The 26640-nt window shown below is 39.3% G+C and overlaps 1 protein-coding gene across 2 annotated transcripts in view; it reads left to right on the top strand.

Annotated features, from left to right (window-relative positions):
• Window positions 1-26640, top strand: part of MRPS5 (mitochondrial ribosomal protein S5) — a 74392-nt gene that overhangs the window by 15375 nt on the left and 32377 nt on the right. For both annotated transcript variants that reach the window (XM_033936850.1, XM_033936848.1), the window contains exons 3-5: window positions 1519-1644; window positions 18700-18933; window positions 21543-21577. In XM_033936850.1, coding sequence (XP_033792741.1) covers window positions 1519-1644; window positions 18700-18933; window positions 21543-21577 — 395 coding nt within the window. The remainder of the gene's footprint in view (window positions 1-1518; window positions 1645-18699; window positions 18934-21542; window positions 21578-26640) is intronic.

Here is a 26640-nt window from a genome sequence, read left to right as displayed (position 1 = left end):
CAATTTCTGCCGTTGCCGAAATTTGCCCCACCGTTCCTTCCCTTCCTCCATCAGGTACAGTTCAGCTCCGCTAAAAGGAGCTGCTTTGAAATTGGAGCCCTGCCGCCACCGTAACATGTTCCCTCTGCCGCGGTCCCATGTGTCAGAGAAGGGGCAGGACCAAGGTAGAGGGGAACGTGCTACGGCAGTGGCAAGCCTCCGATTTCGACGCGGCTCCTTTTAACATTGGTGGATTCACTGCACCTGATGGAGGGAGGGAAGGAAAGGTGGTTGTGCGCTGTTGAGCCCCTCTTTGCCCTCAGACCCTCTCCTAACTGCTCCCTCCTGTCTCAGACCACTGGGGGGAGGTGCCTGTCTTCAGCTGCAGGGATGGAGGGAGGGAAGAAGAAAGAAGGGGCCCTGGCAAGCGAGTTATCAAAAGCCAACCATAGCCTGGGACCCCTACATGGTATGAATAATGACCAGACAACAAAAGGTAAGAAAAATAATTTTATTTTCTGTTTTGTGATTACAATATGTCAGATTTTAAATGTGTCTTGAGGGAGGCTGCCGCAGCGGCTTTGGACAGAGGGGTACCATTTTCGTGGGAGCTGGCCTTCGGAGAGGCTTGGGACGCGGGGACGGATGCAGGAAGGGCTGCCGCTGCGAAGGGCTTTGGTGGGGGAGCCAGCCAGACCGCGAGTGTGGGGCCGTTGTAAGCGCGGATTGGTCAAGGAGCCGCCGTTGCCGAGGCTTTGAAATTGCTCTCCCACCGTCACTCCCTCCCGTCCCAGCTCTGCCTCTGCCCCTGCCCAGGTTCAAAAGCAGGAGAGGTGGTCATCTAGCACCCGTTAATCTAACGGGCTTAAACACTAGTTGACATAATAATAGTCTTATTGATGTTGGAGCCCCACGAAGCTAGTCTTACTCTGAATAGGAAGAAGTCAAGTCACTTATCAGTTTGGGAACAATGTGTACTGGCTTCCCATGATGGGGCCTGTAGCCCAGTTTTGAATCAGCTGGGATGATGCTATACTAACAATTTCTTGAATTTCCCTCCTGAGTGCTTTTATTTATATTTATTGGGGTAGACGAGAAGGATGGAATGGAAGGTTGTTTAGATAATTGGTTATGATGCTAATTGCAGGGAGTCATAAGACACAAGGCTGTCTGCACGGTCTCTTTTCTAATTCTCACTTGGACAGTAAGGGGGTGGGTTGGTGGAACAGGTTTTGCGAATGTATTGTTGAAAAGCATTATGATAAGATGTATTGTACATTCTTGTGGTGACATATTTGTTTTCTTAGAGTTGTTACTTTGCTGTTGTGTTAAACAATTATACTAAAAACCTGTGGATATTTTGACTCATCCTTCAATCCCATTGAACCAGTTGAATATTTTTTTTTTGTTAGAACAGCATGACAAAATATGGGCTTTGCAATTTAACTTAAAGCTATGACTTTCAAGCTTATAGGATCTTGCTTAGAGAACCCTAAGCGATGGAACACATTAGTTTACCCATTCCATTTGTTGTTACAGTGACAGCAGACGAGCTGTGGAGGGGAGTTCTGGCTGAGACTGGTTCTGGAAAAAGGAAAGGAAGAGGCAAGAGGTCCAAGAAGAAATTTAAAAGGGATCTTAACAGAGGACAGGTTATTGGTGAAGGTAAATAGGAAGAGCTAAACACAATTCAAGCAACCAGCAAAACCAAAATCAAAGAAATGCTGTAATACTTTAAATAAAAATGAAAATCAATTTCTAGCAGAAATTTAAGGGTAAACTTGGCACACCACACCCGAGTACACCCACGCTTTGTCTACCACATGTACGGTAGTTTGTCTGGAACAATTTATGGTATGGCATAGTATGGGGTATAGTATTAGTTAGGCCTATTTTGAATAGTAACTCTCAAGCAACCAGAAAATACATTTATCCGGCATCTTAGCAGGCTCTTCACCAATCTACCTATCTGAGCACCTTGAAATTACTGGCCCCTCTCGTTCTCGAAATACCTATCTGTTCTCCTTCCCCTCCCTGAAGGGCTGCCTCTACAAAAAAATTCCTTGACCGATCACTAGCATTTCAAGCGGGCAAATGGAGCAAATGCCTCTCTACTCTCATCTCCAATTCCCCCCACTATCAAACATTCAGGAAGTTAACTAAAACCTACCTTTTTGACAAATTCCTCTAATTTATCCTCCCTCCTCCTCCCTCCTCCCTCCTCTTCTGACCTCTCTCCCCTAGACCCTTACCGCCTCATGTAACACCGACATCTATAACGCCGCTGTATCGAGCTTATAGCAAATGTAACTACTCCGAACATATAACCTAGCTGCCAAAATAACTTCACCGTATATTTATTGTCTAGAATGTAAAGGTAACTTGACCGAATATGTATCGTCTAAAATTGTAAATGTAACATTAATGAAATTGTAACTTCGCTGTAAATGTACAGTCTCTTCATTTGTTAACCGCATAGAACTTCCATGGTATTGCGGTATACAAGAATAAAGTTATTATTATTATTATTATCTTATCAATTCCCTTAGGTTCTGGTTAACTGAGTCTACTGTATTATGTTCTCTCTTCAACTGACTAATAGTACATATATGCTATTATATGGCACCCAAGGGGATTGATGGATACCAGATAACTCTGGTTAATTAAGAGTGTGTTAGAAATCTTGTCTGACACAGTCTGAATTCTCCCCTCTGCCCCAAAGCACCAGCAGTCCTGAGCTGCAAAGCCCTCATCCCTCCCTCCCACAAGCCCCTTAGTGGCAGAAGTCGGCGGCGGTCCTGAACCATGAACCCCCTCGCTCTCTCCCTCCCTCTCTTCTTTACCCAACGGTCAGCAGGAGGCAGCCTCAAAACAGGCTGTTCGCGGCCAGCCCTGACAGCCTGTTTTGAGACTGCCTCCTGCTGACCGCTGCGCTTTGGGTAAGGAAGAGAAAGAGGGAGTTTGTGGCTCAGGACCACCGCCTGCTTCTGCCACTAAGGAGCTTGAGAGAGGTAGGGAGTAGGGCTTTGCAGCTTAGAACTGCTGCTGTGCTGTGCTGGTGCTTTGGGGCGGGAAGGAAGGGGGTTCATAGCTACTTTGGGGGCTTAAGAGATGATTTGTGGCTCAGGACACTGCCGTGCTGGTGCTCCAGCTCAGGAGGGAGGTGGTGTTCGCGGCTCAGGACTGCTGCCACTTCTTCGGGGCTTGAGGCAGGGAGGAGAGTTTTCATGTCAGGACCGCTGCCGCTTCAGGAGACACTCCCCCCCCCGTCCTCCCCTCCCCACCACCATTGGGTGAGAGTCCCAGTTAACTGAGACTACTGTACACAAAGCATTTCACTGAACAAACATTGCACTTAATTTCTTACCATGCTGTTATTATTGTAAACTGAGAATAAAAGGTAATTGGACTAACAACGCAGTTCTTAGATTTGCTTGAGAGTTAGGATTTGCTTTCTCATATTGAACAAAATTAGAATTGCTAAAAATATATTCCTAAGGGAATTCAGTGCAACGATGCATTGGAGAATTTGCACAGAATTTCTACAGGGCATAGACTAATTCTTCCTGTGCAATATTTACTTTAAGCTGAGGAAGCGGAGCCAGTGGCGTAGTAAGGGCGGGCAGTCCGCCCTAGACGCCATCTTGTTGTTGGTGCTGGCACCCGTCATCTCTGACTCCCCCACCGTGCATATGCGTCCCTTCCCTTGTACCTCTTTAATTTTCGCCATGCGAGCAGCATCACCAACCTGCTGCCCGTGACGGTGTTGGCTCTCTGAAATTGTCAGTATAGCATCATCCCAGCTGATTCAAAACTGGGCTATAGGCCCCATCATGGGAAACCAGTACACATTGTTCCCAAAATGATAAGTGACTTGACTTCTTCCAGGTTCTGCGCATAGGAAGTGACATAAGAGGAAGAGCCAAAACGATGCAGACAGGAAGTTCGTGAAGCTGCTTGTGCCGTGAAAATTAAAGAGGTTCAAGGGACGGGGGGTGGGGGTGGAGAAGAAGGTGGGGGGCACCACTCGCCCTCGCTACACTACTGATTGGAGTTGTGGTTTAGGTGCAGCTGCTGTTGCTGTTTCCCTGCAGCGTGATTCTTCCAGCATGTGATCAGCTCAGTATTGAAGCCCTGTGCTGTTCTTGTAATACTTTGTCTTCAAAACCCTGTGCTGTTCTTCATGTTGACTGCACACTTCAAAAGTTGTATGATGCAGGAAGACCATGGTAGTAGCTGGGTTTAAATCAGGGAGAGCTGTATTTTCCATCAATTGCGCAGCGAGAGAAAATGTGGGGGAAGAGAAGCTGAAGATGCTCTTCCAGAAAGTAAAGGGTTAGTATAAACAGAGCAGAGATGAGCTAGAGGAGGCGAGGACTAGAGAGAAGATCTTGACATATGTTTATGACCTGGGGCTGTAGAAGAACTGAAGGAATTAGCGCAATATGGGACTCATTCTCAAAGAGGTGCATCTGGATGGGAGACGGCAGTAGACGTCCTACCACCATTGGGCAACCAATCGGGATGCATTTAAAAAAAAAAAAACAACAACCTGAGGCAGGTATTTTAGGCCTCCAGAGCATATTTACAGAGGTGCGTAATAATGCTTAAGCATGTCCAAGGTGAGAATAGGTGTGGCTTCACCCAGAAGTGGCCTTTGGCGGGTTTGAGTGTTGGTATGTGTCTCCGTAGATGGCCTACATTTCAGGCATATCTCCGGGAGTATAGGCCCAATTCTGCATAGGACACCGTGCGTGATTGACACATGATCGGCGGCCGCCTATACCGGTATCCTATACAGAATTGGGCCCTATGTGTGTGTTTTGTAAGGTGAGTATGGGCTAAAGGAGAGAATATTGAGGGGAGGTGATCTAGTGTAAGAGAGAGTGTTGAAGGAAATTGATGTGAGTGTGTATGCTCTAAACACAAATTTTATAACGATGACAATTATATCATGCAATCATCACTCAACTCGCATAAGAGTTTTCAATAGCAAATTTTAAATCTATTCTGGAATCTCAGCGAAGCCATTCATTGTGATTCAAACTTTCATAATCGCTAGGGATTTGCATACCCATTTCATCACTGATCCCCTTCTACTTTTAAATTTTTAAATACTCTTTCATAATTTAGCATTTAAATACTCTTCACTTGTCTCCGGTACGACAAAAGCTAAGTAATTTTAAGTAGTTGCTGAATGCATCGGATTTGAAGTTTATGAAGTCTGTTTCAAATATTTACAGTGAAGAGTATTAAATGCTAAATTATGAGAGAGTCTTTTTCCCCCTCCCCCACAAAGATCACGTGACAGGGGTTTCGTGGTTCACATAAGAGATCAAGTCTAAGCTGACAGGGGAGGAGGAAGTGACCCGATATGCAAGCGGTTCAGTTCATCCTCTTTCTCCTCCTTTTGTACGATTTTTGTAGGGGAGGGCGGAGTCTAGCTCTAGGCATACAATGAAGGGGGGGGGGGGTTGCAGAGAAAAGTGATTGGAAATAGAATATTTTGGGCCTTGGGATAAGGAAATTCATTACAAAAATGCTACAAATAAATGGAGCCAAATTTTGCATAATTTTCAAAAATTTTGCACAGAATTCCCCAAGGAGTAATAAAGATGTTTATATGTAGCCATTATTGTCAGAAACTGTGATGTTCAAAAAGTTCACTCTTTCCGTGGAGTAATCCATGTTGAATTGGAGTGTGCTCGGTGTAAAGAGCGCCTAGCATTCAGGGAATGGGTCCGATCTCTTGAAGCTAGAATAGCAGACTTGGAGTTGCTGAGGGAGACAGAAGTTGATAGAGAACACCTACAGCAGTGGTCTCAAACTCAAACCCTTTGCAGGGCCACATTTTGGATTTGTCAGTACTTAGAGGGCCTCAGAAAAAAATAATGTCTTATTAAAGAAATGACAATTTTGCATGAGGTAAAACTCTTTATAGGTTATAAATCTTTCCTTTTGGCTAAGTCTTAATAATAATATTGTCATTTATAGCTAAAAAGACACATGATCAAGAAACTGTTTTATTTTACTTTTCTGATTATGATAAACATACCGAGGGCCTCAAAATAGTACCTGGCGAGCCGCATGTGGCCCCCGGGCCGCATGTTTGAGACCACTGACCTACAGGAATGTTGTAGAAAGTCCCACCTCTAGTCTGGCAGCTTCTGTGCTGCTCGGAGGAGGGAGGTCTTCTTAAAGGAGAGCATCACCCTGGTGAAGTAGGAGGCAATCCTGTAGCCAGGACCTGCCTACCAGGGGATGCAATGTCTTTCTCACAGTGAGGATGTGTCTCCAGGGGCTTCTGCCCAGGAAGGAAGGGTTAAGACAGCCGTTATAGTGGGACGTTTGATTATTAGGCATATAGATAGCTGGGTGGCTGGTGGATGTGAAGATCACTTGGTCACTTGCCTGCCTGGCGTGTGAAGGTGGTGGACCTTGCTCATCACCTAGATAAGATTTTAGACAATCCTGGGGAGGGAGCCTACTGTCTTGGTACCATATGGAAATGTGGTAGGGAGGTTCTGGAAGCCAAATTTAGACCTCCAGAACCTCCATGGTAGCACTTTCAGAAGTGCTCCCTGTTCCACGCACAGGACCTAAGAGGCAGGCAGAGCTCTGGAGTCTCAATGCATGGATGAGGCGATGGTACAGGTTTTAAGATTAGTTAGGAACTGGGCAATATACTGTGGAAAGGGGATCCTATTCCCCAAATATGGGCTCCACCTTAACCAGGGTGGAACCAGGCTGCCAGCGTCAACATTTTTTTTCCATTATATTTTTATTTTCAAATTTTACAAAAAGTGTACATAATAATAGAATACAATTGATAAATGCATGGTAACACTTTTATATCTAACACAATATATGTCTAAATTTGATTTTCCCCCTCACCCTCCCCCCACCCTTTTATTGCTTTAATATAATATTTTTAATTTTCAAATTTTATAAAAAGTATACAACATATTAGAATACAATTGATAATTATTCAATAACATGTTTATATCTAATACAATATATTCTAGATAAATTTTATCCCTTTTCCCTCCCCCCACCCTTCTATTATTTTTTATTCATATGTTACATTTTGTATCATATATTATAATTTATTATATATAAATTGTTTTCCTTACCCCCCCTATATGTGTGTCATAAAAAAAAAAATCTCTAAAAGAAGAAAAGAAGAAAAAGTATTCTATTATTTATTCATTACAGTATTTTGTCAATGGCCCCCATATTTTTATAAATTTTGTATATGTCCCCCTTTGTATTGCTATTGTTCTTTCCATTTTAAAAATATGACATATTGTGTTCCACCAAAATGTGTAATTTAGGTTGTTGTAATTTTTCCAGTTGTTAGTTATATGTTGAATGGCAACCCCTGTCATAATTAATAAAAGCTTATTATTTTCTGGTGAAATTTGACTTTTTTTTCTCATCATCATTCCAAATAAAATTGTATCATATGATATTGCAATATGATTTTCCATTAATTTGTTAATTTGTGGCCAAATTGAATTCCAAAAAGTTTTAATATAGGGACAATGATATAATAAATGATCTAATGTCCCTGGTTTTATATTACAGTGCCAGCATTTATTTGACTTAGAACTGTCTAATTTTTGCAAACGTGTAGGGGTCCAAAAAGCTCTATGCAATAAAAAGAACCAAGTCTGCCTCATAGATGCTGATACTGTACATCCCATTCTCCAAGACCAAATTAGTGGCCATTGAGATGCATCAATCTGATGTCCAATCTCAATGCTCCAAATGTCTCTCAGACCATTTTTTGGTTTTTTATTTAAATATCCAGATATTAATTTATACCACAATGCGGCTTGGTGTCCTAGGAAGTCTGCTTTAAAGCATAAGAACTTTAAACTATATTGACTGTTCAATGTTTTCCATTCAGGGAACCCTACCTGAATGGCCTGCTTCAATTGCAACCATTTAAAACTTTGTGTTTTATTAAGACCAAATCTATGTTGCAATTGTGAAAAATCCAGCAGTTTACCTTCTGAAATAACATCGTCTAGAGATCTAATGCCTGCAATAATCCAGTTCTTCCAAAGGATTTGAGCTCCGCCAATTTTGATCTTGGAGTTTATCCATACAGATTGATTAGTTGATTTGTATATTGGGATAGGTGTTAATTTATCTATAAATCTCAAAGTTTTCCAAGTATCCATTATTATTTTATTTTCTCTGTATCTTCTGGGTATATTAATACTTGGCAAATGAACTAAATTTAGGGGAAACATAAGGCGCCATTCCAAATATAACCAATCTGGTGCATTATCTATAAGTTCTGGGAGGATCCAATACATACCCTGACGTAGAATATAGGCTTGATGGTACCTATAGAAATTTGGAAAATTTACCCCTCCCTCCTTAATTGATTTTTGTAAAGTTACTAAAGCTATTCTGGGTGTTTTACCAAGCCAAAGAAATTTTGTTAAAATTCTATTAAGCTTTTTATAAAAGGACCCCTGAAAATAAATAGGTATCATACTCATTTGGTAGCAAACTACAGGCAACATCATCATTTTAATAGTTTGAACTCTTCCCCACCAAGAAATATGTAGTGGGTTCCATTGCTCACATAACTCCGTAATTTTTTTTAATACATATTTTTCATTTTCTTTTACAGTATCTTCAATTGTATTTTTAACTTGAATGCCTAGATATTTAAATCCTTCTTCTTTCCATATAAATGGAAAAGTATCAAATAATCCTTTTACACAATAAACATTCAAGGGTATAATTTCAGATTTGTTCCAATTAATTTTATAACCTGAAAATTTACCAAACTTATCAATTAATTCCAATAAAGAAGATAAGGTTGATTCTGGATTTCTCAAATAAAGCAAAATATCATCAGCATAAGCCGAAATTTTATATTCCATATCTGAATATGGAATACCTTGTATCTCCTTTGTTTGTTTTATTGATAATATTAAGGGTTCTAATACAACATCAAATAACAAAGGAGATAAAGGACAGCCTTGTCTAACTCCCCTTTGCAATTGAAAACCATCAGATATTTTATTATTAATATTTAGTCTTGCAATTGGGAAGCTATACAATGTTTTTACCATTTGTATAAATCCAGAACCTATACCAAACCATTCTAAAGCCTGATATATAAAATTCCATTCTACCCTATCAAATGCTTTTTCAGCATCTAATGAAACTGTAAAAGCCGGTTCATCCATTTTTTTTGATAAGTTTAACATGTGAAACAATAATCTAGAGTTATTAGAGGAATGTCTTTTAGCAACGAAACCCGTTTGATGCATATCTATAATATGTGGGAGAGCTTTGGCTAACCTTAAAGCCAAAATTTTCGCCAAAATTTTATTATCAACATTTATCAAAGATATCGGCCTGTAGTTCGAAACCAGATTAGGATCTTTATTTGGCTTAGGCAAAACTATTATTATTGATTCAGCCATAGTACCTTTAATATTACCTTTTATAAGTTGTGTCTGATATAAATTTAGTAAATATGGGGAAAGGATATTTTGGAATGTTTTATAAAATTCTACTGTATAACCATCACCACCTGGAGCGGATCCAACTCTAAGAGATCTCAATGCTGTTTCTAATTCTTTTAATGATATAGGTTCATCTAAACTCCGTTTTATATGATCAGGAACCTTAGGTCCATTAATTGAATCTAAAAAATTTTTCCCATCTTTTTGTCTCTCCAAATAATGCTCGGAAGAATACAGGTCCTTATAAAATTTTAAAAATTGTTTTAGTATTATATTTGTTTGATTTGTTATTATACCATTATCATCTTTTATTCCATTAATATTAGTTCTTCTTTTTTTTGCTTTAAGATAATTTGCCAGTAATCTTCCCGCCTTATTAGAATTTCCATAATACACTGTTTGCTTGGAAAACAAATCTTTTCTTATCATTTTTGAAGTTAATTCATTATATTTACCTTTTGCTTTCAAAAGAGCTTGCAAAATTTCATATTCCCATTTATTTATCAATTTAGCTTCTAATATTTTTATTTCTTTTTCTAATTCTAAATATTGTTTTTTAATCTGTTTCCTAATAAAAGCTGAATATGATATAATATTACCCCTCATAGTTGCTTTAAATGCATCCCATACATTCTCTATAGATGTATCTTCTACTAAATTTATTTGAAAGAAATCATTAATTTGTGTTTTAAATTTTTCCAAAAATTTGTTATCCACAAGCAATGCATTATCAAATCTCCAAAGAGGTCTATCATTCTCTTTTTGATCTAATTGTATTTCTATCCATATTCCCGCATGATCCGAAATAATAATAGGATCTATGGAAGCTTTAATCACCTGTTGTACTTTATTTGTTGAAACAAAAATATAATCTATTCTTGAAAATGATTTATGAACCTGTGAACAAAATGAAAATTCCTGATCATTAAAATGGAGAATACGCCATATATCTTTCAAATCACATGATTGAACCAAATTATCTAAACCTAAAGATTTTATATTTTTACTTGGTTTTTTATCCAGTATTGGATCCATTACAGCATTAAAATCTCCAGCCACCACTAAGTTAGAAGTAGCCAGTGGTAATATCATATTCTGTATTTTTTTAAAGAATTCTGATTGATTCGAATTAGGGGCATATACATTGAACAACGTCAGGGCATCATTTCCCATACTTATATCAATTTGTATCCATCTTCCATGTGGATCTGAATTTTTTATCTTAATATTGGCCATACATTTTTTATTTATAAGAATTGCTACCCCTGCTTTTTTACCCTCTGCTGGAGCAAAGAAACAATCTTTTACCCACCCACCTGATAGTTTCTGTGATTCCTTTTTACTAAGATGGGTCTCTTGCAGACAGTAAATATCCGCTTTTTGCTTTTTTAAAAATGTTAATACTTTTTTCCTTTTTATTACGTGATTTAGGCCATTGACATTAATAGAATATATTTTAAAAGACATTATACATTTTAATATTTCTCATTATAATCTTTCTCATTTCTTCTTTCATATTTAGAATCTTAAAAATGTTTTCTACGACACACATTTTTACCCCTAAAGTATCTAATCTATTATTTATTATTTCCTTAATCTTTATAGCAGATACTCTCTTTTTCCCTCCCTTTCCCACCCAATATATTGGCTGCTTAAGGATACACATTGGAAATGTAACCCAAACATCTTCCTCTCCCCTAGGCATTTAATATTCAATCAGTTTTCCCTTCTTTCTTTTTATATTAATCTTTAATATTTTTAATCATATTTTCATAACATTTCATAAATGTAACTTTATCTATTTAACAATTTTTAATTTATATTTCTTTAGTATTATCATTACTTCATAAAATTTCATCTTAAACTTATATTAAGTATGTTATTAATGTTTTTCTTATATCTTACTCTTCTTTCTTATAAATTTTTATTGTCTTTTCTTAGAATATCATAGGTTCTGGTTTAGAGAGGAAAGCTTTTAGTTTTTCTGGATCTTCAAAGTATAAGGATTTGTCTCCAGATGACACTCTCATTTTCGCTGGATAATATAGACCGTATTTAAAGCCTTTTTCTTTTAGTTGTGGTCTCATGTCCAATAGTCTCTTTCTTTTGTTTGCTGTATTTTTGGCAAAGTCCGGTAAGAACCATATTTTAGATCCTTTATAGTTCAGATTTTTGTCTTTTTTTGCCGCATTTAAAATTTCCAACGCTTGTTGGTATCTAAGCATTTTAAAAATAATTGGTCTTGGCCTGCCTTTATTTTCTGTATTTTTAATTGGAATCCTGTGCGCTCTTTCTATTTCAAGTTGTTGTTTCAAGTCTAGTTGTAAAATTTTTGGAATTAAATTTTCTAGAAAATTTATGGGATTTTTCCCTTCTAGATTTTCTTGTATTCCAAAAAGTTTTATGTTTTTCCTTCTTCCTCTATTCTCGTAATCTTCAAGTTGATCTTTTAATTTATTCAATTCCAAATTATCATTTTTGCATTTATTTGCTTCATGTTCCATGACCTCCATTCTAGATTCCAATTCAGTTGTTCTTTTGTTATTACTTTCCATTTGTCTATGAATGTTTAATATTTCTTCTTTCATTTCCGACATGTTTGTTACAGTTTCCTTGAGCATTTGTTTGATTTGTCTTAGTTCTTCCATGACTTCTGCTTTGCTCAATGTGTCTTGTTCTTCTGCTGGAAGTGGGATCTTGCTTGGTGTTACTTGATCTTGTTTTTGTCTTTTTGCTGACGTGCCTGTTTCATTTTTACTTTGTCTAGTTGTTGCCATGTTGTATGTTTCAATCACAATTTTCAGTATTGAATAAGATTTTTTTCCCTCCAACAATACTGTATATAAATTTATATTCAATGCTTTACTTTGTAAAATTTTTAAATCTTTTCCTTCAGGATACCAGTTTTAAAAGATTTTTTTTTTTTTTTGTAGAAAAGTTTTAATAGATATTTTTTTTTTTTCACACTATATGATAGAAGAAATCAGTTTTTTATCTTCAAGATTTCACATAAATTCTGCAGAGGAAGGCTTTTTTTTTTTTTTTTTTCCCAGTCTTTTCCTTCTTTGATTTAATAGATAGTATTCTTCTTTCCAGAATCAGTTTTTTAATTGAGGATATTTTATCTTTTTCCTTTTCCTTTGACAAGATGTTATCCTTTATCAAAATCAGTAAGAATGATCTCCCAGGTCTTAAACTGATTGTATAGGACTACCTTAAAACCGTCATGTATCAGGAATTTAATTAACAATGGCTTCACATTGTTTTTTTTTTTGTTTTGTTTTTTTTTTAAATTTAAATTTTTAATAAACCAATATCTTCAGTTTTCAACCCTTAGGCTCCAAATCAGTGCTGGCAGGATATAACAAACCGTCACTTTAATCTGTTGATATTACAACAAGATCGTTTTTTTTTTTTTTTTTCACCAAAAAGGTATATCTCTTTTTAAAATATGGCGAGCATAATATTAGGCTGGTTTTATTCACCTTGAGTTAATTCCTCGTCGCTTCAGCAATCCTCTTTTTCAAGTTTTAGTAAAAAAGAAAATTTACTTCAAGTTCTTTGTTCAGCGCGGTCTGCTTCAAACCGCCATTTTCTGTCAGTCACTCGTTTCCAATATCCCGTCGTTTCAGTGCTGTAATCTTTTCTTCTGGCTCTTCTAACATAAGCCCAATCGCAGCTTTGTTAGAGAGCAACGTTTAATATAGTAATTCTCCTTTAGTTTACTTTACTTTAATAGTCTTGAATCAATAGACTTTATCAATTCACAGCGCTTCACTTATCATATACCGGTATTCCTCTCTTTTAGTTTTCTTTCAATTTCGTATAAGGGATGGCAACTTACAACAGCTTTCCTCTCATGAGTTATGGGTTATGTTAAATCATAACGGGACTCAATCTTCTTTTATATTGCCCCAATCAGTTCTATCATTTGTTCCTTCATATGCTCACCGTCTCAGTGCTCCTTCTCATGAACCGTTGAAGAAAAAACGGCACTTTGTTTTCCCAGCTCCTATTACCATAGGCTTCAGTTTAACTTCAATAAAAGAAGATATTTTCTTTTATCATTTGTTCCGATTCTTTAGTAATCATTTTTAAATGAAATTATCTAGAAGGGAATAAATTTTTTTATATTCTATTGCCCAGATGAAGAGGAGCTTCGTGACTACACAACCATTTGCGATCGCGTTAAGCCACGCCCCCCCCAGCGTCAACATTTAAAAAGGAGATGGAGATAGAGCAGCTTTTAAACTAGAAACTAGGGGAAGGCTGACAGTTACTCAAAAGAGCATGGTTCAGAACAAGGTATCTTTAAAAGATATCATAAAAGGGAAGACTGAGCATCCCAATAGTGAGATGGCAATACAGGCCATGGTAGACCAGGTTTTCCTAAATACAAGCAGGCCGATTTTAAAGATTGCAAATTATCCTTGCCAACTGCTGAGCAAATTGTAAATAAATATGACAAACATTGTTTGAAATGTCTGTATGCAATTCCCAGAAGCCTAAGAAACAAGATGGGAAAGTTAGAATATATTGCTCTAAATAAAAAGATTTGAATAGTTTGTGTGTTTGTACAGTTTTTCTGATTTTTCATTTGTATTACACTATCAAAGTTTAAAAATCAATAAGATATAATGGACATTTCTAAGTTATGCTGCTGTGACTTATCAGAATTCAATTGCACATTTCTTCCCTATACAAAAAACACTCTCCTGAAAATTTGATATCTGGTAGAGAAAAAGTTGCTCTATCCAATTCTTTTTGAACCAAATTGATTGTTGGTGTCAAAACTAAAATACAAGGCTTCAAAAATGGATAAAAGTTTTGTTGCTCTGTTTGACTTGCAATATCTTTACAAATAAATGAGAGCAGGCCTTGAAATTTTCATAGATGAATAGTAATCAATAGTTGAGCAGGTATACCAAGCAAGAAGTCACCACTTAAATTTGTTAAAAATCTATGGCACCGAAAGATGAAGCCAAAAATTAGCGAATTGGGTTTTTGGTCAGCTTTGGCATTGAAGCATTAGAAGAGCACTTAGCCTAGACTTTTGAAATTCTAAAAGCTTATTAAGTACAAAATGTTGCACCAGTAGACTAAATTTCAGGCTAATGTTAGCAATGCTTTGTGTACAAGAGGCCCTTGAAGTTGGCCATTTGTTTCGTATGAGACGCACAAAAATTTTTAAGGCCTCTATTTAGGCATCTCTTAGTACATGAATTTCAGGTTTTAGGGGTTGAAACTTTGCATGGCTTAGTGCCATAAGTTAGGGTACCTACATGCCAAGTTTAATTAAAATTGAACATGGTAAGGTGGGGACCACTTGTACAGTTGACGTGGACTGACCTTATCAAATTATATAGTGTGTCTGAATCAGTTTTAAACAGTTAGTGATTATGAATATGAATTTGAAGTGTTCAGTTCACAGATCTCCTGCAAGCGAGCCGTTAAGCAGATGTCAAGGGGACCATCATGACACTTCTATTGTCCCCTACATTCAAAATATAAATATACAGTTGAAGCTGGGCACTTATCTGAATTTGAGCAGGCACTGATGTTGCTTCAACCTGTTGTGTCAATGAATGTGAGAGTAGCGGCTCTGCAAGATATCTTCTTATTGTGATAAAATGCATCCTGTACTCCATTCAGTAAACTCAACCTTAGCAGCTTCCCCTCAACCCAAACCTGAGTTCTGCCAATTCAGCATCTTCAGGAGGGGTGAAATGTGCTATCTGTGCAAACATAACAATACATACAAATGAACAATAAAATTATTTATTTTGAGTTCTATCCCGTTCTCCCAGAAGCTCAGAACGGATTATAAGTAGACATTCATAATCATTTGAAAACAGACTAGTTATGACAACAAATAGGTTACAGTAGACAATAACAGAGCTTATTCTAGAGACCAAACTGGTCATAGCAAAGAGTACTAGGAGAAGTATATGGAGGAAGCAGTTTTTAATGGCCCGATTGGCGGAAGAGGAAGGTCTTTACTGCTCTGCGGAAGGTCATTAGTGAGTCTAGTGACCTGATCTGTGTGGGTAGTCGGTTCCATAGCTGAGGTAGGAAATGGCTGAAGGATCTTTTGTACGCCGTACTCATTTGGAGGGATCTCCCTGCGGGAATGCTGAGTCTTTGTTCTGCTTTGGAGAGGAGGGGGCAGTTAGGGGTGTATAGGCGTAGCTTGGATGCTATGTAAGCTAGGGTTTTTTGCTAGAATCTCTTGTGTGTCATGACCAGAGATTTGAAGATGCATCGCTTTTTGACTGGTAACCAGTGAGCTGCATAGAGCGCTGGAGTAATGGGTATTCTACTTCACATTTTCACTCTATTTCTTGAATTTGCCAAATTCTAATAATAATATTCATCTTAATATATATTTATGTAGCTAGCACACTCCTGCCCGAGTTTATCAAAAAGTCCCCCTGCATCACTCGCTCATAAAACAATACCGCTAGCATTTAACCCAGGGGCTTGGTGTCCGTGCTCCGGTGCTCTTCTCAGTTTAAAGCAATGGCTAATGGCATTAACCAAACACTAATCAATGCTGAGACACCAACGGAGCCCTCCCTCCGACGTCAGTGCTGACATCGGAGAAGACTTCCAGTCGGCTATGTGTGCTGCTGCGGCAGGGCAGGTAGGAAAAGAAGATGAGCCTCGTGGCTCAAGTTGTATTGAACCCCACGGGATCCCTGAGACCATGAGGGGTGTCCCCACAGGATCCCCATGACCCTAGGGGGCGACCCCATGGGATCCCTGTGACCCGAAGGGGGAACCCATGGGATCCCCGCAGGTCCCGCGGGATTCCCGTCGTCCCCGTTCCCGTGCAGCTCTCTATTACAGAGTATCCAAGTGTCAGATATGACTGAATGGATAGTAGTAATATTTGTACTTAATGCCATTTGGCATCTAAAGTGGTTTTAATTGGTGGTAATTGACACTAATTTGTAAGTTACAAGCACAAATGAATTTAGGCACTATTTTATAAACATGGAGGACCATAATCAAAATAAATGTCTAAGTACGATTTTGATATAGGGCACTAGTCGACTAAAGTCAACACCAGTAAAATGTCCATTCTTGAAAAGAACATCTAAACTAGTCTGTTTTTTGAAAATTGTCTGATCATCCAGACCACCACTACGTCTATCTTTTTACCATATTCTCCACTAAAAATTTTTCCAAGTCCCAAATGCCCAGAACAAGATCTTTTGAACGTGGGAGGAGCCAGTATTGTGATGGACTGGCCACCCAGACATGGCAACAGTGGTGCACCTTGCAGTACACCTTGCAGTGGTGCACCTTGCAGGGCACTGCTGTGAACTTCACAATTCAAAAAAAAAAAAAAAAAGAGTGCCATATAAACATATCACCAGAACTCCCATATAGGTTATGGTGAGCCCCCTAAAACATGCAATACCCACTTATCTATAACCCCAATAGTCCTTATGGCTGCAGGTGGCACCTATATGGCAGTACAATAGGGTTTTTTCAGTGGGCTTGCATTTTCCACCATGAATGTAGTAGTAGTTAGAGTGGCTTATGGGCCTGGGTCCTCCTCTCTATGGTTCATGAGGCAGGTATGTACATTTTTATTCTGAACTTTGTGGGGGGTGCAGCGGGGTCAGTTAACACAGGAGGAGTATGAATGGGTCTTTACTTTTGTGGTTATCTGGACACTTTACCTTTTGGACACTTATACCTGTCTTTACATCATCTAACTCACAACATAAGTTTCGCCTAGGCAGTCTCGTCAAACCTTTGATTATCCCTGTAGGACGACTTAAGTCTAGGGCCCAGATTCACCGATCCAGGCAGGTCCGAAGAATTCAGGAACGAAAAATATGCAGATGGGGGTGATCGGAGGAACGCCCCATCTACCTGCACAGATCGCTGTTCTGCGATCCACGCACATGCTCGTCCGAGATGCGACCTTTTTTTAAAAATAAAAAAAAACTTAAAACTTTGTTTTGTTAGTTTTTAGCCCTGTGAGCCCGTGGTTTTAACCCGCTTTAAACCCGAACCACGGGCTCGCAGGGCGGGGAAGGGCAGGAGAACGGCGATGCAGCAGGAGAGATTCGGGGAAGATCGAGGCATAGCAGGGCGGCATGTAGAGCGAGCAGCAGGAGATAAGAAGCAGGGTGGCATTTGGGGAGAGATTGCAGGGCAAAGAGCAGAGCTTCCAGTCGGAAAGACGTTTTCGACTGGTCCCCAGCAGTCACTTCTTCAGGTGATGGTCATCCCAATCGGATCTGAAATTTGGTGTTGTGAATTGCGTCCCAGCCTACTTTACATGTGTTTCACCTCATTTGCATGCATGGATTCAAAGCGGATCGCAGGAGAGGTAAGTGAATCAGGTGAGAGGGAAATTTGATAGTAAAGGGGTCGCAAACCGATCGGTAAATGATCGGTTTGCTTTGTGAATCTAGCCCTAGGTCGGCCCACATCCTGCCCTAACCACTCCTCCAAAAACGTCCCTTTCAACTCTGGGTGCACAGCGGGAATCGGAGGCCTAAAATGTCCCTGGATACATCCAAAATCCCATTTTGATTATTGGTACTTGGGCGACCTGTCTTTTAGATCATCCAAGTGCCGACTTGGGTGGGTTTTTAGATATATTTAAGTTTCGATTATGAGCCCCATAGCACATAAATGCTGTAGCATGCAACTACAAAGGGGGGGGGGGGCGAGTTAGAAGCATGTCTTGCAGTTGTGTGCGTAAGTTACAGAATACTATAACTTACTAGCATAACTGCCAACTTTTTAGGTGCCAGCATTTATACCAGTGTAAGTCCGTTTTCCACGGCTTTTTTCAATTGCTTGATGTTCATGCCCGTGTCATTCTTGATGGTATCCAGTCAAGTGGCCTTTGGTCTCCCCTGCTTCCTTTTACCACTGACCATTCCAAATAGCACCTCCTTTTCTAGTGAATTCGCTGTCATCACATGTCCAAAATAGGTCAGTTTTTGTTAACATGCATGCAGATTTATACCCTATTCTATAATGACAATTTTTTGCATAATTTCTGTTTAAAAAGAAAAGAAAAGTGGGGCTTTGCACTCATATTTCTGACACCTAATTTTTGGTGCTCTGTATAATCTACTCCTGTATGCTCGCCAGATTTTTAAACTGATCATCAGGTACACTATAATGTAGTTTAAGGTATTGATAGCTGATCAAGTGATTTTGTAAAATAATTTTTTGTTTTTACTTGAAGGACGTTCTGGTTTACTTTGGCCTGGACTGAATGCTCCCATTGTGAAAAGTGGAACAATCCAAGCAATTGGTAAACGAGACAAAGCACAACAGGAGGAGATCCGTGCAGAAATTCTTAGGCAGAGGGATGAGTGGGACAAGAAAAGGAAGAAAAAAGTGAAACGAGAAAGAGGATGGACTGGAAACTCCTGGGGTGGTATCGGTCTTGGACCCCCTGATCCTAGTCTTAAGGGAGGTAAGGCTATTAAAGCTCATCTAATTTGTAGTTAATTTGTTATGTTTCTTAATCTTATGGTTGTCTCCTTAGATAATCTTATCACAATAATTTTTTATGGCTTTCATTAAACTACAAAGTATCATTCCATATTTATTCTTTCCAATCCAACAGAAGTTGGAAAGAATTATACAAAAGGGGTTGAGAATGACTGTTTGAGGGTAAAATGTGCATGTTGCCTCTTTGCAAGGAGAGATTCAGAGTATAACTTTTCAGAAATATCACACAAACGTATGCCAGTTTCATCAAAAGCTCTGTCTCTACAAAGTTTTAAAAAATTTGTAAAACCCGAGTTGGTATAGAACAAAAAATAATAGCTAGGAAAACAAGTTCTATAACTTAAATGTTATATCAACTGTGCAGCGTTGCACAAACAATATCAAAATATGTAAAATATTTGTTAATTTTATAAATGTTTAAAGTGAAAGGAAGACCTCAGAGTGGGATTGTATAGTTAAACGCACGCAAAAACATACTATACTACAATCCATGTGTCATCATACACTTTACCATCATAGCGTCTTCCCAATGAGGTAAATAAGTGCCTAAATTAATATGTGAAAGGTCACTGAAACATAAACTACACTAATAAAGCAGCGATAGCACAGTACAGTCAAACCTTGGTTTGTGAGCATAATTTTTTCCAGAAGCATGCTTGTAATCCAAAGCACTTGTATATCGAAGCAAATTTCCCATAGGAAATAATGGAAACTCAGAAGATTCGTTCCACAACCCAAAATTTTAATACAAATTTTAGTACTTGTATTGCAAGACCTTGCTCGTATAGAACAGTCACTACACTCCCACAGTGTCGGAGAGAGAAGAACCATCGGCTCAGTTGTGACGATGTGTCGTGTGTATACTGTATGTACTTGTATTGCAAGACTTGGTTCGTTTAGAACAGTCACTACACTCCCGCAGCGTCAGAGAGAGAAGAACCATCAGCTCAGTTGTGATGTGTGTATATTGTAAGTACTTGTATTGTAAGACATTGCTTGTATATCAAGTTAAAATTTAATAAAATATTTTGCTTGTCTTGCAATCCAAGTTACTTGCAATCCAAGGTTTTACCGTATATAAAACATTGAAAAGACTGCACAGTCAAGAAATACTGAAAAATGGCAAAAAAACTTATCTGTAGAACTACATACAAAATAGCATTACTCACACATAAAATACTTGTAAACAAAGCTCCTGTATTTTTAAAAAGAGATTTAATACCGTATACTCCCGTAAAATCTTTAAGATCTGAAGAAAAATCTTTACTAGTAGTCCCTTCATTAAAATTCATTTATTCAAGGAGAGATATGACCTTTTCTGTTACAGCCCCACAAACTCCCACTCAGTATAAGAGAAGAAAAATTACTCAGCAAGTTTAAAAGTCTCCTAAAAAGCTGGCTGTTTAAGGACGCTTTTTAATGGATTCATTCCAAGTTACAATAGACTAGGAAGACGATCTAGTAAAAATTAAGCAGGTATCCGTTCCCCAACCTTTTGGGTCACTTGACTTTCCATTTTTTATTATTTTTTAAGAATTGTATTTAAGCCAATTGTTGTCTGCCTCCCATTTTTTTAAATGTACCATATTTTCACGCATATAATGCGCGCGTTATACACGTTTTTTACAAACCATGCATAACCTTGCGCGTTATATGCGTGAGCGCGTTTTACAAAATTTTTTTTACATAGTTCCCCCCCCCCCCCCGACGTCCGATTCACCCCCCCCCCACAGGACCGCTCGCACCCCCACCCCGAAGGACTGCTCGCACGCACCCGCACCCCCACCCCAAAGGACCGCTCGCACGCACCCCCACCCGCACCCCCACCCTGAAGGACCGCTCGCATCCCCACAGCCTCCCGACCCCCCCCCCTCATCACGTAGAAGCTCCTACCGATGTCCTGCTGCTTCCTCTGGGCGGTCCTGGCCCTTCTGTGAGCCCTGCGTCTGCGCTGCTTCGTCTTCCGGCGGTCCCGCCCTTTCTCTGACGTCTCTTAATGAAGGGACTACCAGTTACGGTCTCCAAAATTAAACACAATACTCCAAGTGGTGCCTCACCAACGACCTGTACAGAGGCATCAACAACTTTGTTCTTCTACTGGTTATGCCTTTCTTTATACAGCCCAGCATCCTTCTGGCAGCAGCCACCGCCTTGTTGCACTGTTTTTTCGCCTTTAGATCTTCAGACACTATCACCCCAAGGTCCCTCTCCCCAGCCGTGCATATCAGCCTCTCTCCTCCCAGCATATAAGGCTCCAATACACACTAAATTTTCAGCACATGTTGGGGATTCATGAGGTGTATTCTGGCTAATAAGTCACATATTCACTAATATGCATATTAAATTGTCACCTAAATAACCAATTTGGTTTATATCAGAGTGATACCAAATTTTTAAAAGATGATCAGGGGAAAGAGAAAAGATCAAGAAGAGCCACATGGTAATTTTCTGGATTCATATGCATATATATTGCGGATAGGCTGCATTAGTTTTGTGTGGATCTTTTAGTTTTAAATAAATGTGGGTATCTGAAGTGGTCATTGTAATAAGCTATTGCTTTTCTCTCAACAGAAAAATATGAAGATTTTGAATCCAGAGTAATTGAAGTAAGTGTTCAATCAACAGCAAATTTATTTGAGGAGCAGCACTAATATCTTTTCTGTACATGCGTTATTAATATCTATTTTATTTATCATTTACAGTCAAACCTTGGTTCGCGAGTAACGCGGTTTGCGAGTGTTTTGCAAGACAAGCAAAATACTCGAGCAAACTTTAACTCACAAAATGAGTGTTGACTCGATAAGTGAGCGTGGCCCACCCCCAAACCCTTACTCCCAGCGGACACCACCAACCCATGCCGCATCCAGCTCCGCCAGAAACAGGAAGGGCAATCAAAAGGGGGTGGAGCTTGGACGACGGCATGGGCGCAATGGCAGACTGGGTTGCAGAGAGTGATTAGGCCGGGCACTGGTGTCCTCTGCGGGAGAGGTAGTGAACAGCGGCAGAGTCCTCCCCAAGAGAACTGGAGGAGCCACAAGGATAGCTCCGTGGCCGAGGCAGCGGTGGAGGCATCGCTAATGGTAATTAATCTATTAAAGTTTTGGGGTTGTGGAACGAATCGTCTGAGTTTCCATTGCTTGCTATGGGGAAAGTCTCTTTGATATACGTGCGCTTTGGATTATGAGCATGCTTCTGGAACGAATTATGCTCGTAAACCAAGGCACCACTGTATTTTAAAAATTTCTATACCGCCAAAAATCTCAGCGGGTTTCCAGGGTTACATATATAAAAACATAAAATTACACGTACACTAAAGCATTGCAGTTCAAAATCATCACACATCTGGTTAATAATATAAGAAAATACCCTTAGCTATAATTAAGGGAAAGCAAAACAGTTTCAGAGGAAAAATTGTCATATCATAAGTAAGCATCCACAGACAACTTGGTCTTAAGCATTTTTTTAAAGGTGGAGTGTTCCACACATAATCTGATTTGACCAGTCAAGTTATTCCACAAAGACGATTCCCAGGAATCGTAAACATTTTTGTTTTTGTAGACATATATTTTATATTCATTGGTGACTGACATATTAACTTCATACTACCAACTGATCGCAGGGCAAAACTAAAGTAAAATTGTATTTCCAGATCAAATAGAATGATTTGGGCTTTAAGTAATTCCCTCATTTATATAATATAAGGTAAATTACTTTATCCCAGGACAAGCAGGTATCATAGTCTCACATGTGGGTGACGTCATCCATGGAGCCCCGATGCACACAGCCTCACAAGCAGACTTGCTTGTAAAACTTTTAGAAAGTTTGTGACTGCCGCGCACGAGTGCCTTCCTGCCCAACGTAGGGCGCACGTCTCCTCAGTTTTCCGCGGAGCTGAGAAGTCCTCGTTTCGACGCTCTGCGCTAGTCTTAGTTCTACTTGTGCCCCCTCTTCATCGCAGCTTGTGTTTCTTTTTCCTTACAGGGTCACTGTGGTTATTGCGCATTTCATTTTCTTTAAAATAATAATAATAATTTTGGTTTCTTTTTTTCTTCGTGTCACGGCGGGACCTAACCCGTGGCCTCAGCCGGCGGACTTCAATTTAGCCACGGCTGTTTTTCATTCAATGTCCCGGCTGGTCACAGACTTCAATAAGTATAGCTGCTGCCAGTGCGCGATCTCCCTCACTGACCCACACAACTGGTGTGTACAGCGTTTAGGACCCGACCATCATCCGGAGTTGTGTGCCCGCTGTGCTACGCTTCAACTCGAGCCCTTAAATGTCATCGAGTTCAGGTAGAAAAAATATTCGGAGGCATGGATAAGACTTTATCTAAGGCCCTGACCCAATCGAAGAGTGAGACGGGACCAGGCAGGAAGCGCAAAGGTCGCGCTCCTGAGTTGTGCATCGCTGTGCAAGGAGAAAGGCAGCCATCCAGCAGGAGACCACTCTGGACCACCGCCACTTAAAAATGGTACCGGGGGGAGGTGTATTCAGTCCATAAGACGCACCCACTTTTTCACCTCCTTTTTGGGGGTGGAAAAAGTGTGTTTCATGGACCGAAAAATATGGTAAATGTATTTTTTGTTTGATCAAAAGATCCCATCAACAAATCACAGGTGTGGCAATGAGTGTGTCTCTTGCCCTTTCAAGTGCCAATCTTTCTATGGCATCGTTTTGAAGAAGAATGATTTATCCATATGTATGGCACCGCCACATGGTGTGTTGTTGACAGTTCATTGAAGACATTTTCCCAATTTGGAAAGACACTGAAGACCAATTTGCTGCAATTTGTTTCTTGTTTGAATTCTTGTCACGCATCCATTAAATTTGATTTTCAATTTCATGCTTCATAAATTGAATGTGAAAATTAAATATGAGGGTAGGATGTTTTTCACCATTGCATTAATGAAAGCTACTGACCGGAGTACTTTATTACATTATAACGTTATGCATCCAATTCTCTCTAAATCCAGCCTACCTTTTTCTCCAGTTTTTGAGGTTTCATAGAATTTGTGATTCTAATGCTGAATTTATTCAAGCTTTTGAGAAATTGAGCATTGGGGATTATACTCAGAAATTTCATGAATACCCTTTGCATTGTGATGATATAGTTTATAAACAAGCTTTTCAGAATTTATATTCTCTCCAGTTTGTATATATGTTTATTATATAAATTTCAATAAAAAAAATTTTGTAACTGAAAAAAATAAAATAAATGAAATATATGTGCCTTATGTTGATGGTCAGAGCTTTATTAATTAATGCTATAACATTATAGGTGCTCAAACCTTGGCCTGTCCGTCTACCACCATCTTTAAAGTACTTAAGATAGAGACCACACCAGAGTAGTGTGAATATAAACATTTAACAATCATATTTATACAGGAGTGGTTTCTTTTGTCCTAGCTATCCATGTAGCTTCAGGGCCTGGGCCTGCCTTGAGTTGTAGGGCCCCAGTTTTGACAAAAGTGTTGCTGGAAGACATACCTTGAATTGCAAGGCCTTGCCATTAATCAGAAACCAGTCATAGAAACATAGAAGATGACGGCAGAAAAGGGCTACAGCCCATCAAGTCTGCCCACTCTGCTTACCCACCCCCCTGTCTATGCCCTAATGACCCAATTTCTTTATCTTGACCCTCGTAGGGATCCCTCATGGGTATCCCATTTATTCTTAAAGTCTGGCACGCTGTCTGCCTCGATCACCTGCACTGGAAGCTTGTTCCAATGATCAACACTCTCTCCTCCTCTCCCTATTGGCTAAGGCTCTTAACATTTGCATCTCCTCTTCCTATAGGCTAAGGCTCTTTACACCTGCATTGTGATGTCATAGAACTTTCTGATTATAGAAACATGATGGCAGATAAAGGCCAAATGACCCATCATAGAAACATGAAATTTTCCGCCCCTGAGTTTGAGCGGGTGCCCTCTTGTGGCCGAGGGTCCCTTGAGAAAGAAAATATCATCTTCCACTTCGACACGTCCCGTGAGGTACTTAAATGTTTCGATCATGTCTCCCCTCTCCCTACGTTCCTCGAGAGTGTAGAGCTGCAATTTGTTCAGTCTCTCTTCGTACGAGAGACCCTTGAGCCCCGAGATCATCCTGGTGGCCGTCCGCTGAACCGATTCAATTCTGCGCACATCTTTACTGTAATGTGGCCTCCAGAATTGCACACAGTACTCCAGATGAGGTCTCACCATGGCCCTGTACAACGGCATTATGACTTCAGGCTTTCGGCTGACGAAACTTCTATTGATACAACCCAATATCTGCCTTGCCTTAGATGAAGCCTTATCCACTTGATTGGCAGTTTTCATGTCTGCACTGATGATTACTCCTAAATCTCGTTCTGCTGAAGTCCTAGTTAAAGTTTCTCTGTTCAAGAAGTACGTCCTGCATGGATTTCCGCTTCCGAGGTGCATGACCTTACATTTCTTAGCATGGTTCTAACAAAGATTCCCACTTTCTTTCAGGCTTGAACACTTGCTGTGACAGTTAACAGTTAGAAAATAGTATGTATTACAAATTGGAATATTAAATTATAAATATTGGACTCATGAGGCTGCTCCTTCGTTTTGGCACTGGCACAATCGTATTTATAAGCTGTTACTCTGGGAACTTAGTCTGACCTTCAAGAAAACAAAGTTTTTTTAATGTCATATGGGGCCCTACATACAATCTCTGCCTCATCGTTTACGTAGTTCTCTCTTAAATCGCTTGGCAGATGCAGCCATTCCTCCTCTTGGAGGGTTTTGACTACTGCATGCACACACACTTCCACCATTCTTTCTCTGCATGAATGGGGGGGGATTCAGGGTAGGTGGGAGGGTGTTAGGGAGGATTGGGACTAGGGGATTGGTGGGCTTGCGGGAGGGATTTTGCTGGGGCTCATAAGAGTCTAGGGCCCTGGCACGTTATGTGGTTGCTTTCTCTCCTCTGTTGTTTGTTTTTTGAGGGGGGTTCAGGATGGGTTGGGAAATGTTATTACTCTTATTGATACTTGTAGAGCAGTGGTCTCAAACTCATGGCCCGCCAGCTACTATTTTGAGGCCTTCAGTATGTTTATTATAATCACAAAAGTCAAATAAAACCGTTTCTTGATCATATGTTTCTTTAGCTATAAATTATAATATTATTATTAAGACTTAGCCAAAAGGAAAGATTTATAAACTATAAAGAGTTTTACCTCATGCAAAATTGTCATTTCTTTAATAAGACATTAACTAATTTTTCTGCTGCCCTCCAAGTACCTACAAATCAAAAATGTGGCCCTGCAAAGGGTTTGAGTTTTGAGACCACTGTTGTAGAGGCTGGTCTCCCTGTAAGGCTGTGATTCCTTTCTCATTTGAGCTTGATAGAAATTTCATTATTTTTATTTTTTGCATAGTCTGGGTTCAATAATAATAATAACTTTATTTTTATATACTGCCATACCACAAATAGTTCTAAGCGGTTTACAAGAGAAGAGACTGTATACAGACAGCGACATTTCACAGAACTTTCAAAATTACATTGGCATGTTAAGTTTATTCAGGTTTATGTGGAAGTGTTTTAGAAGTACATCAGGTTGAAGTGGGGTCAGAGAAATTTGTCAAAGAGATAAGTTTTTATTGACTTCCTAAACATTTGGTACGAAAGTGCATTTGAGATGAAGTTGGTTAAATATTT

The sequence above is a fragment of the Geotrypetes seraphini genome, chromosome 3, assembly GCF_902459505.1.
Source record: "Geotrypetes seraphini chromosome 3, aGeoSer1.1, whole genome shotgun sequence".
In the NCBI taxonomy this organism is placed as follows: Eukaryota; Metazoa; Chordata; class Amphibia; order Gymnophiona; family Dermophiidae; genus Geotrypetes; species Geotrypetes seraphini.
The sequence above is the reverse complement of the archived record's forward strand: the minus strand, read 5'-3'. Positions and strand labels throughout refer to the sequence as shown.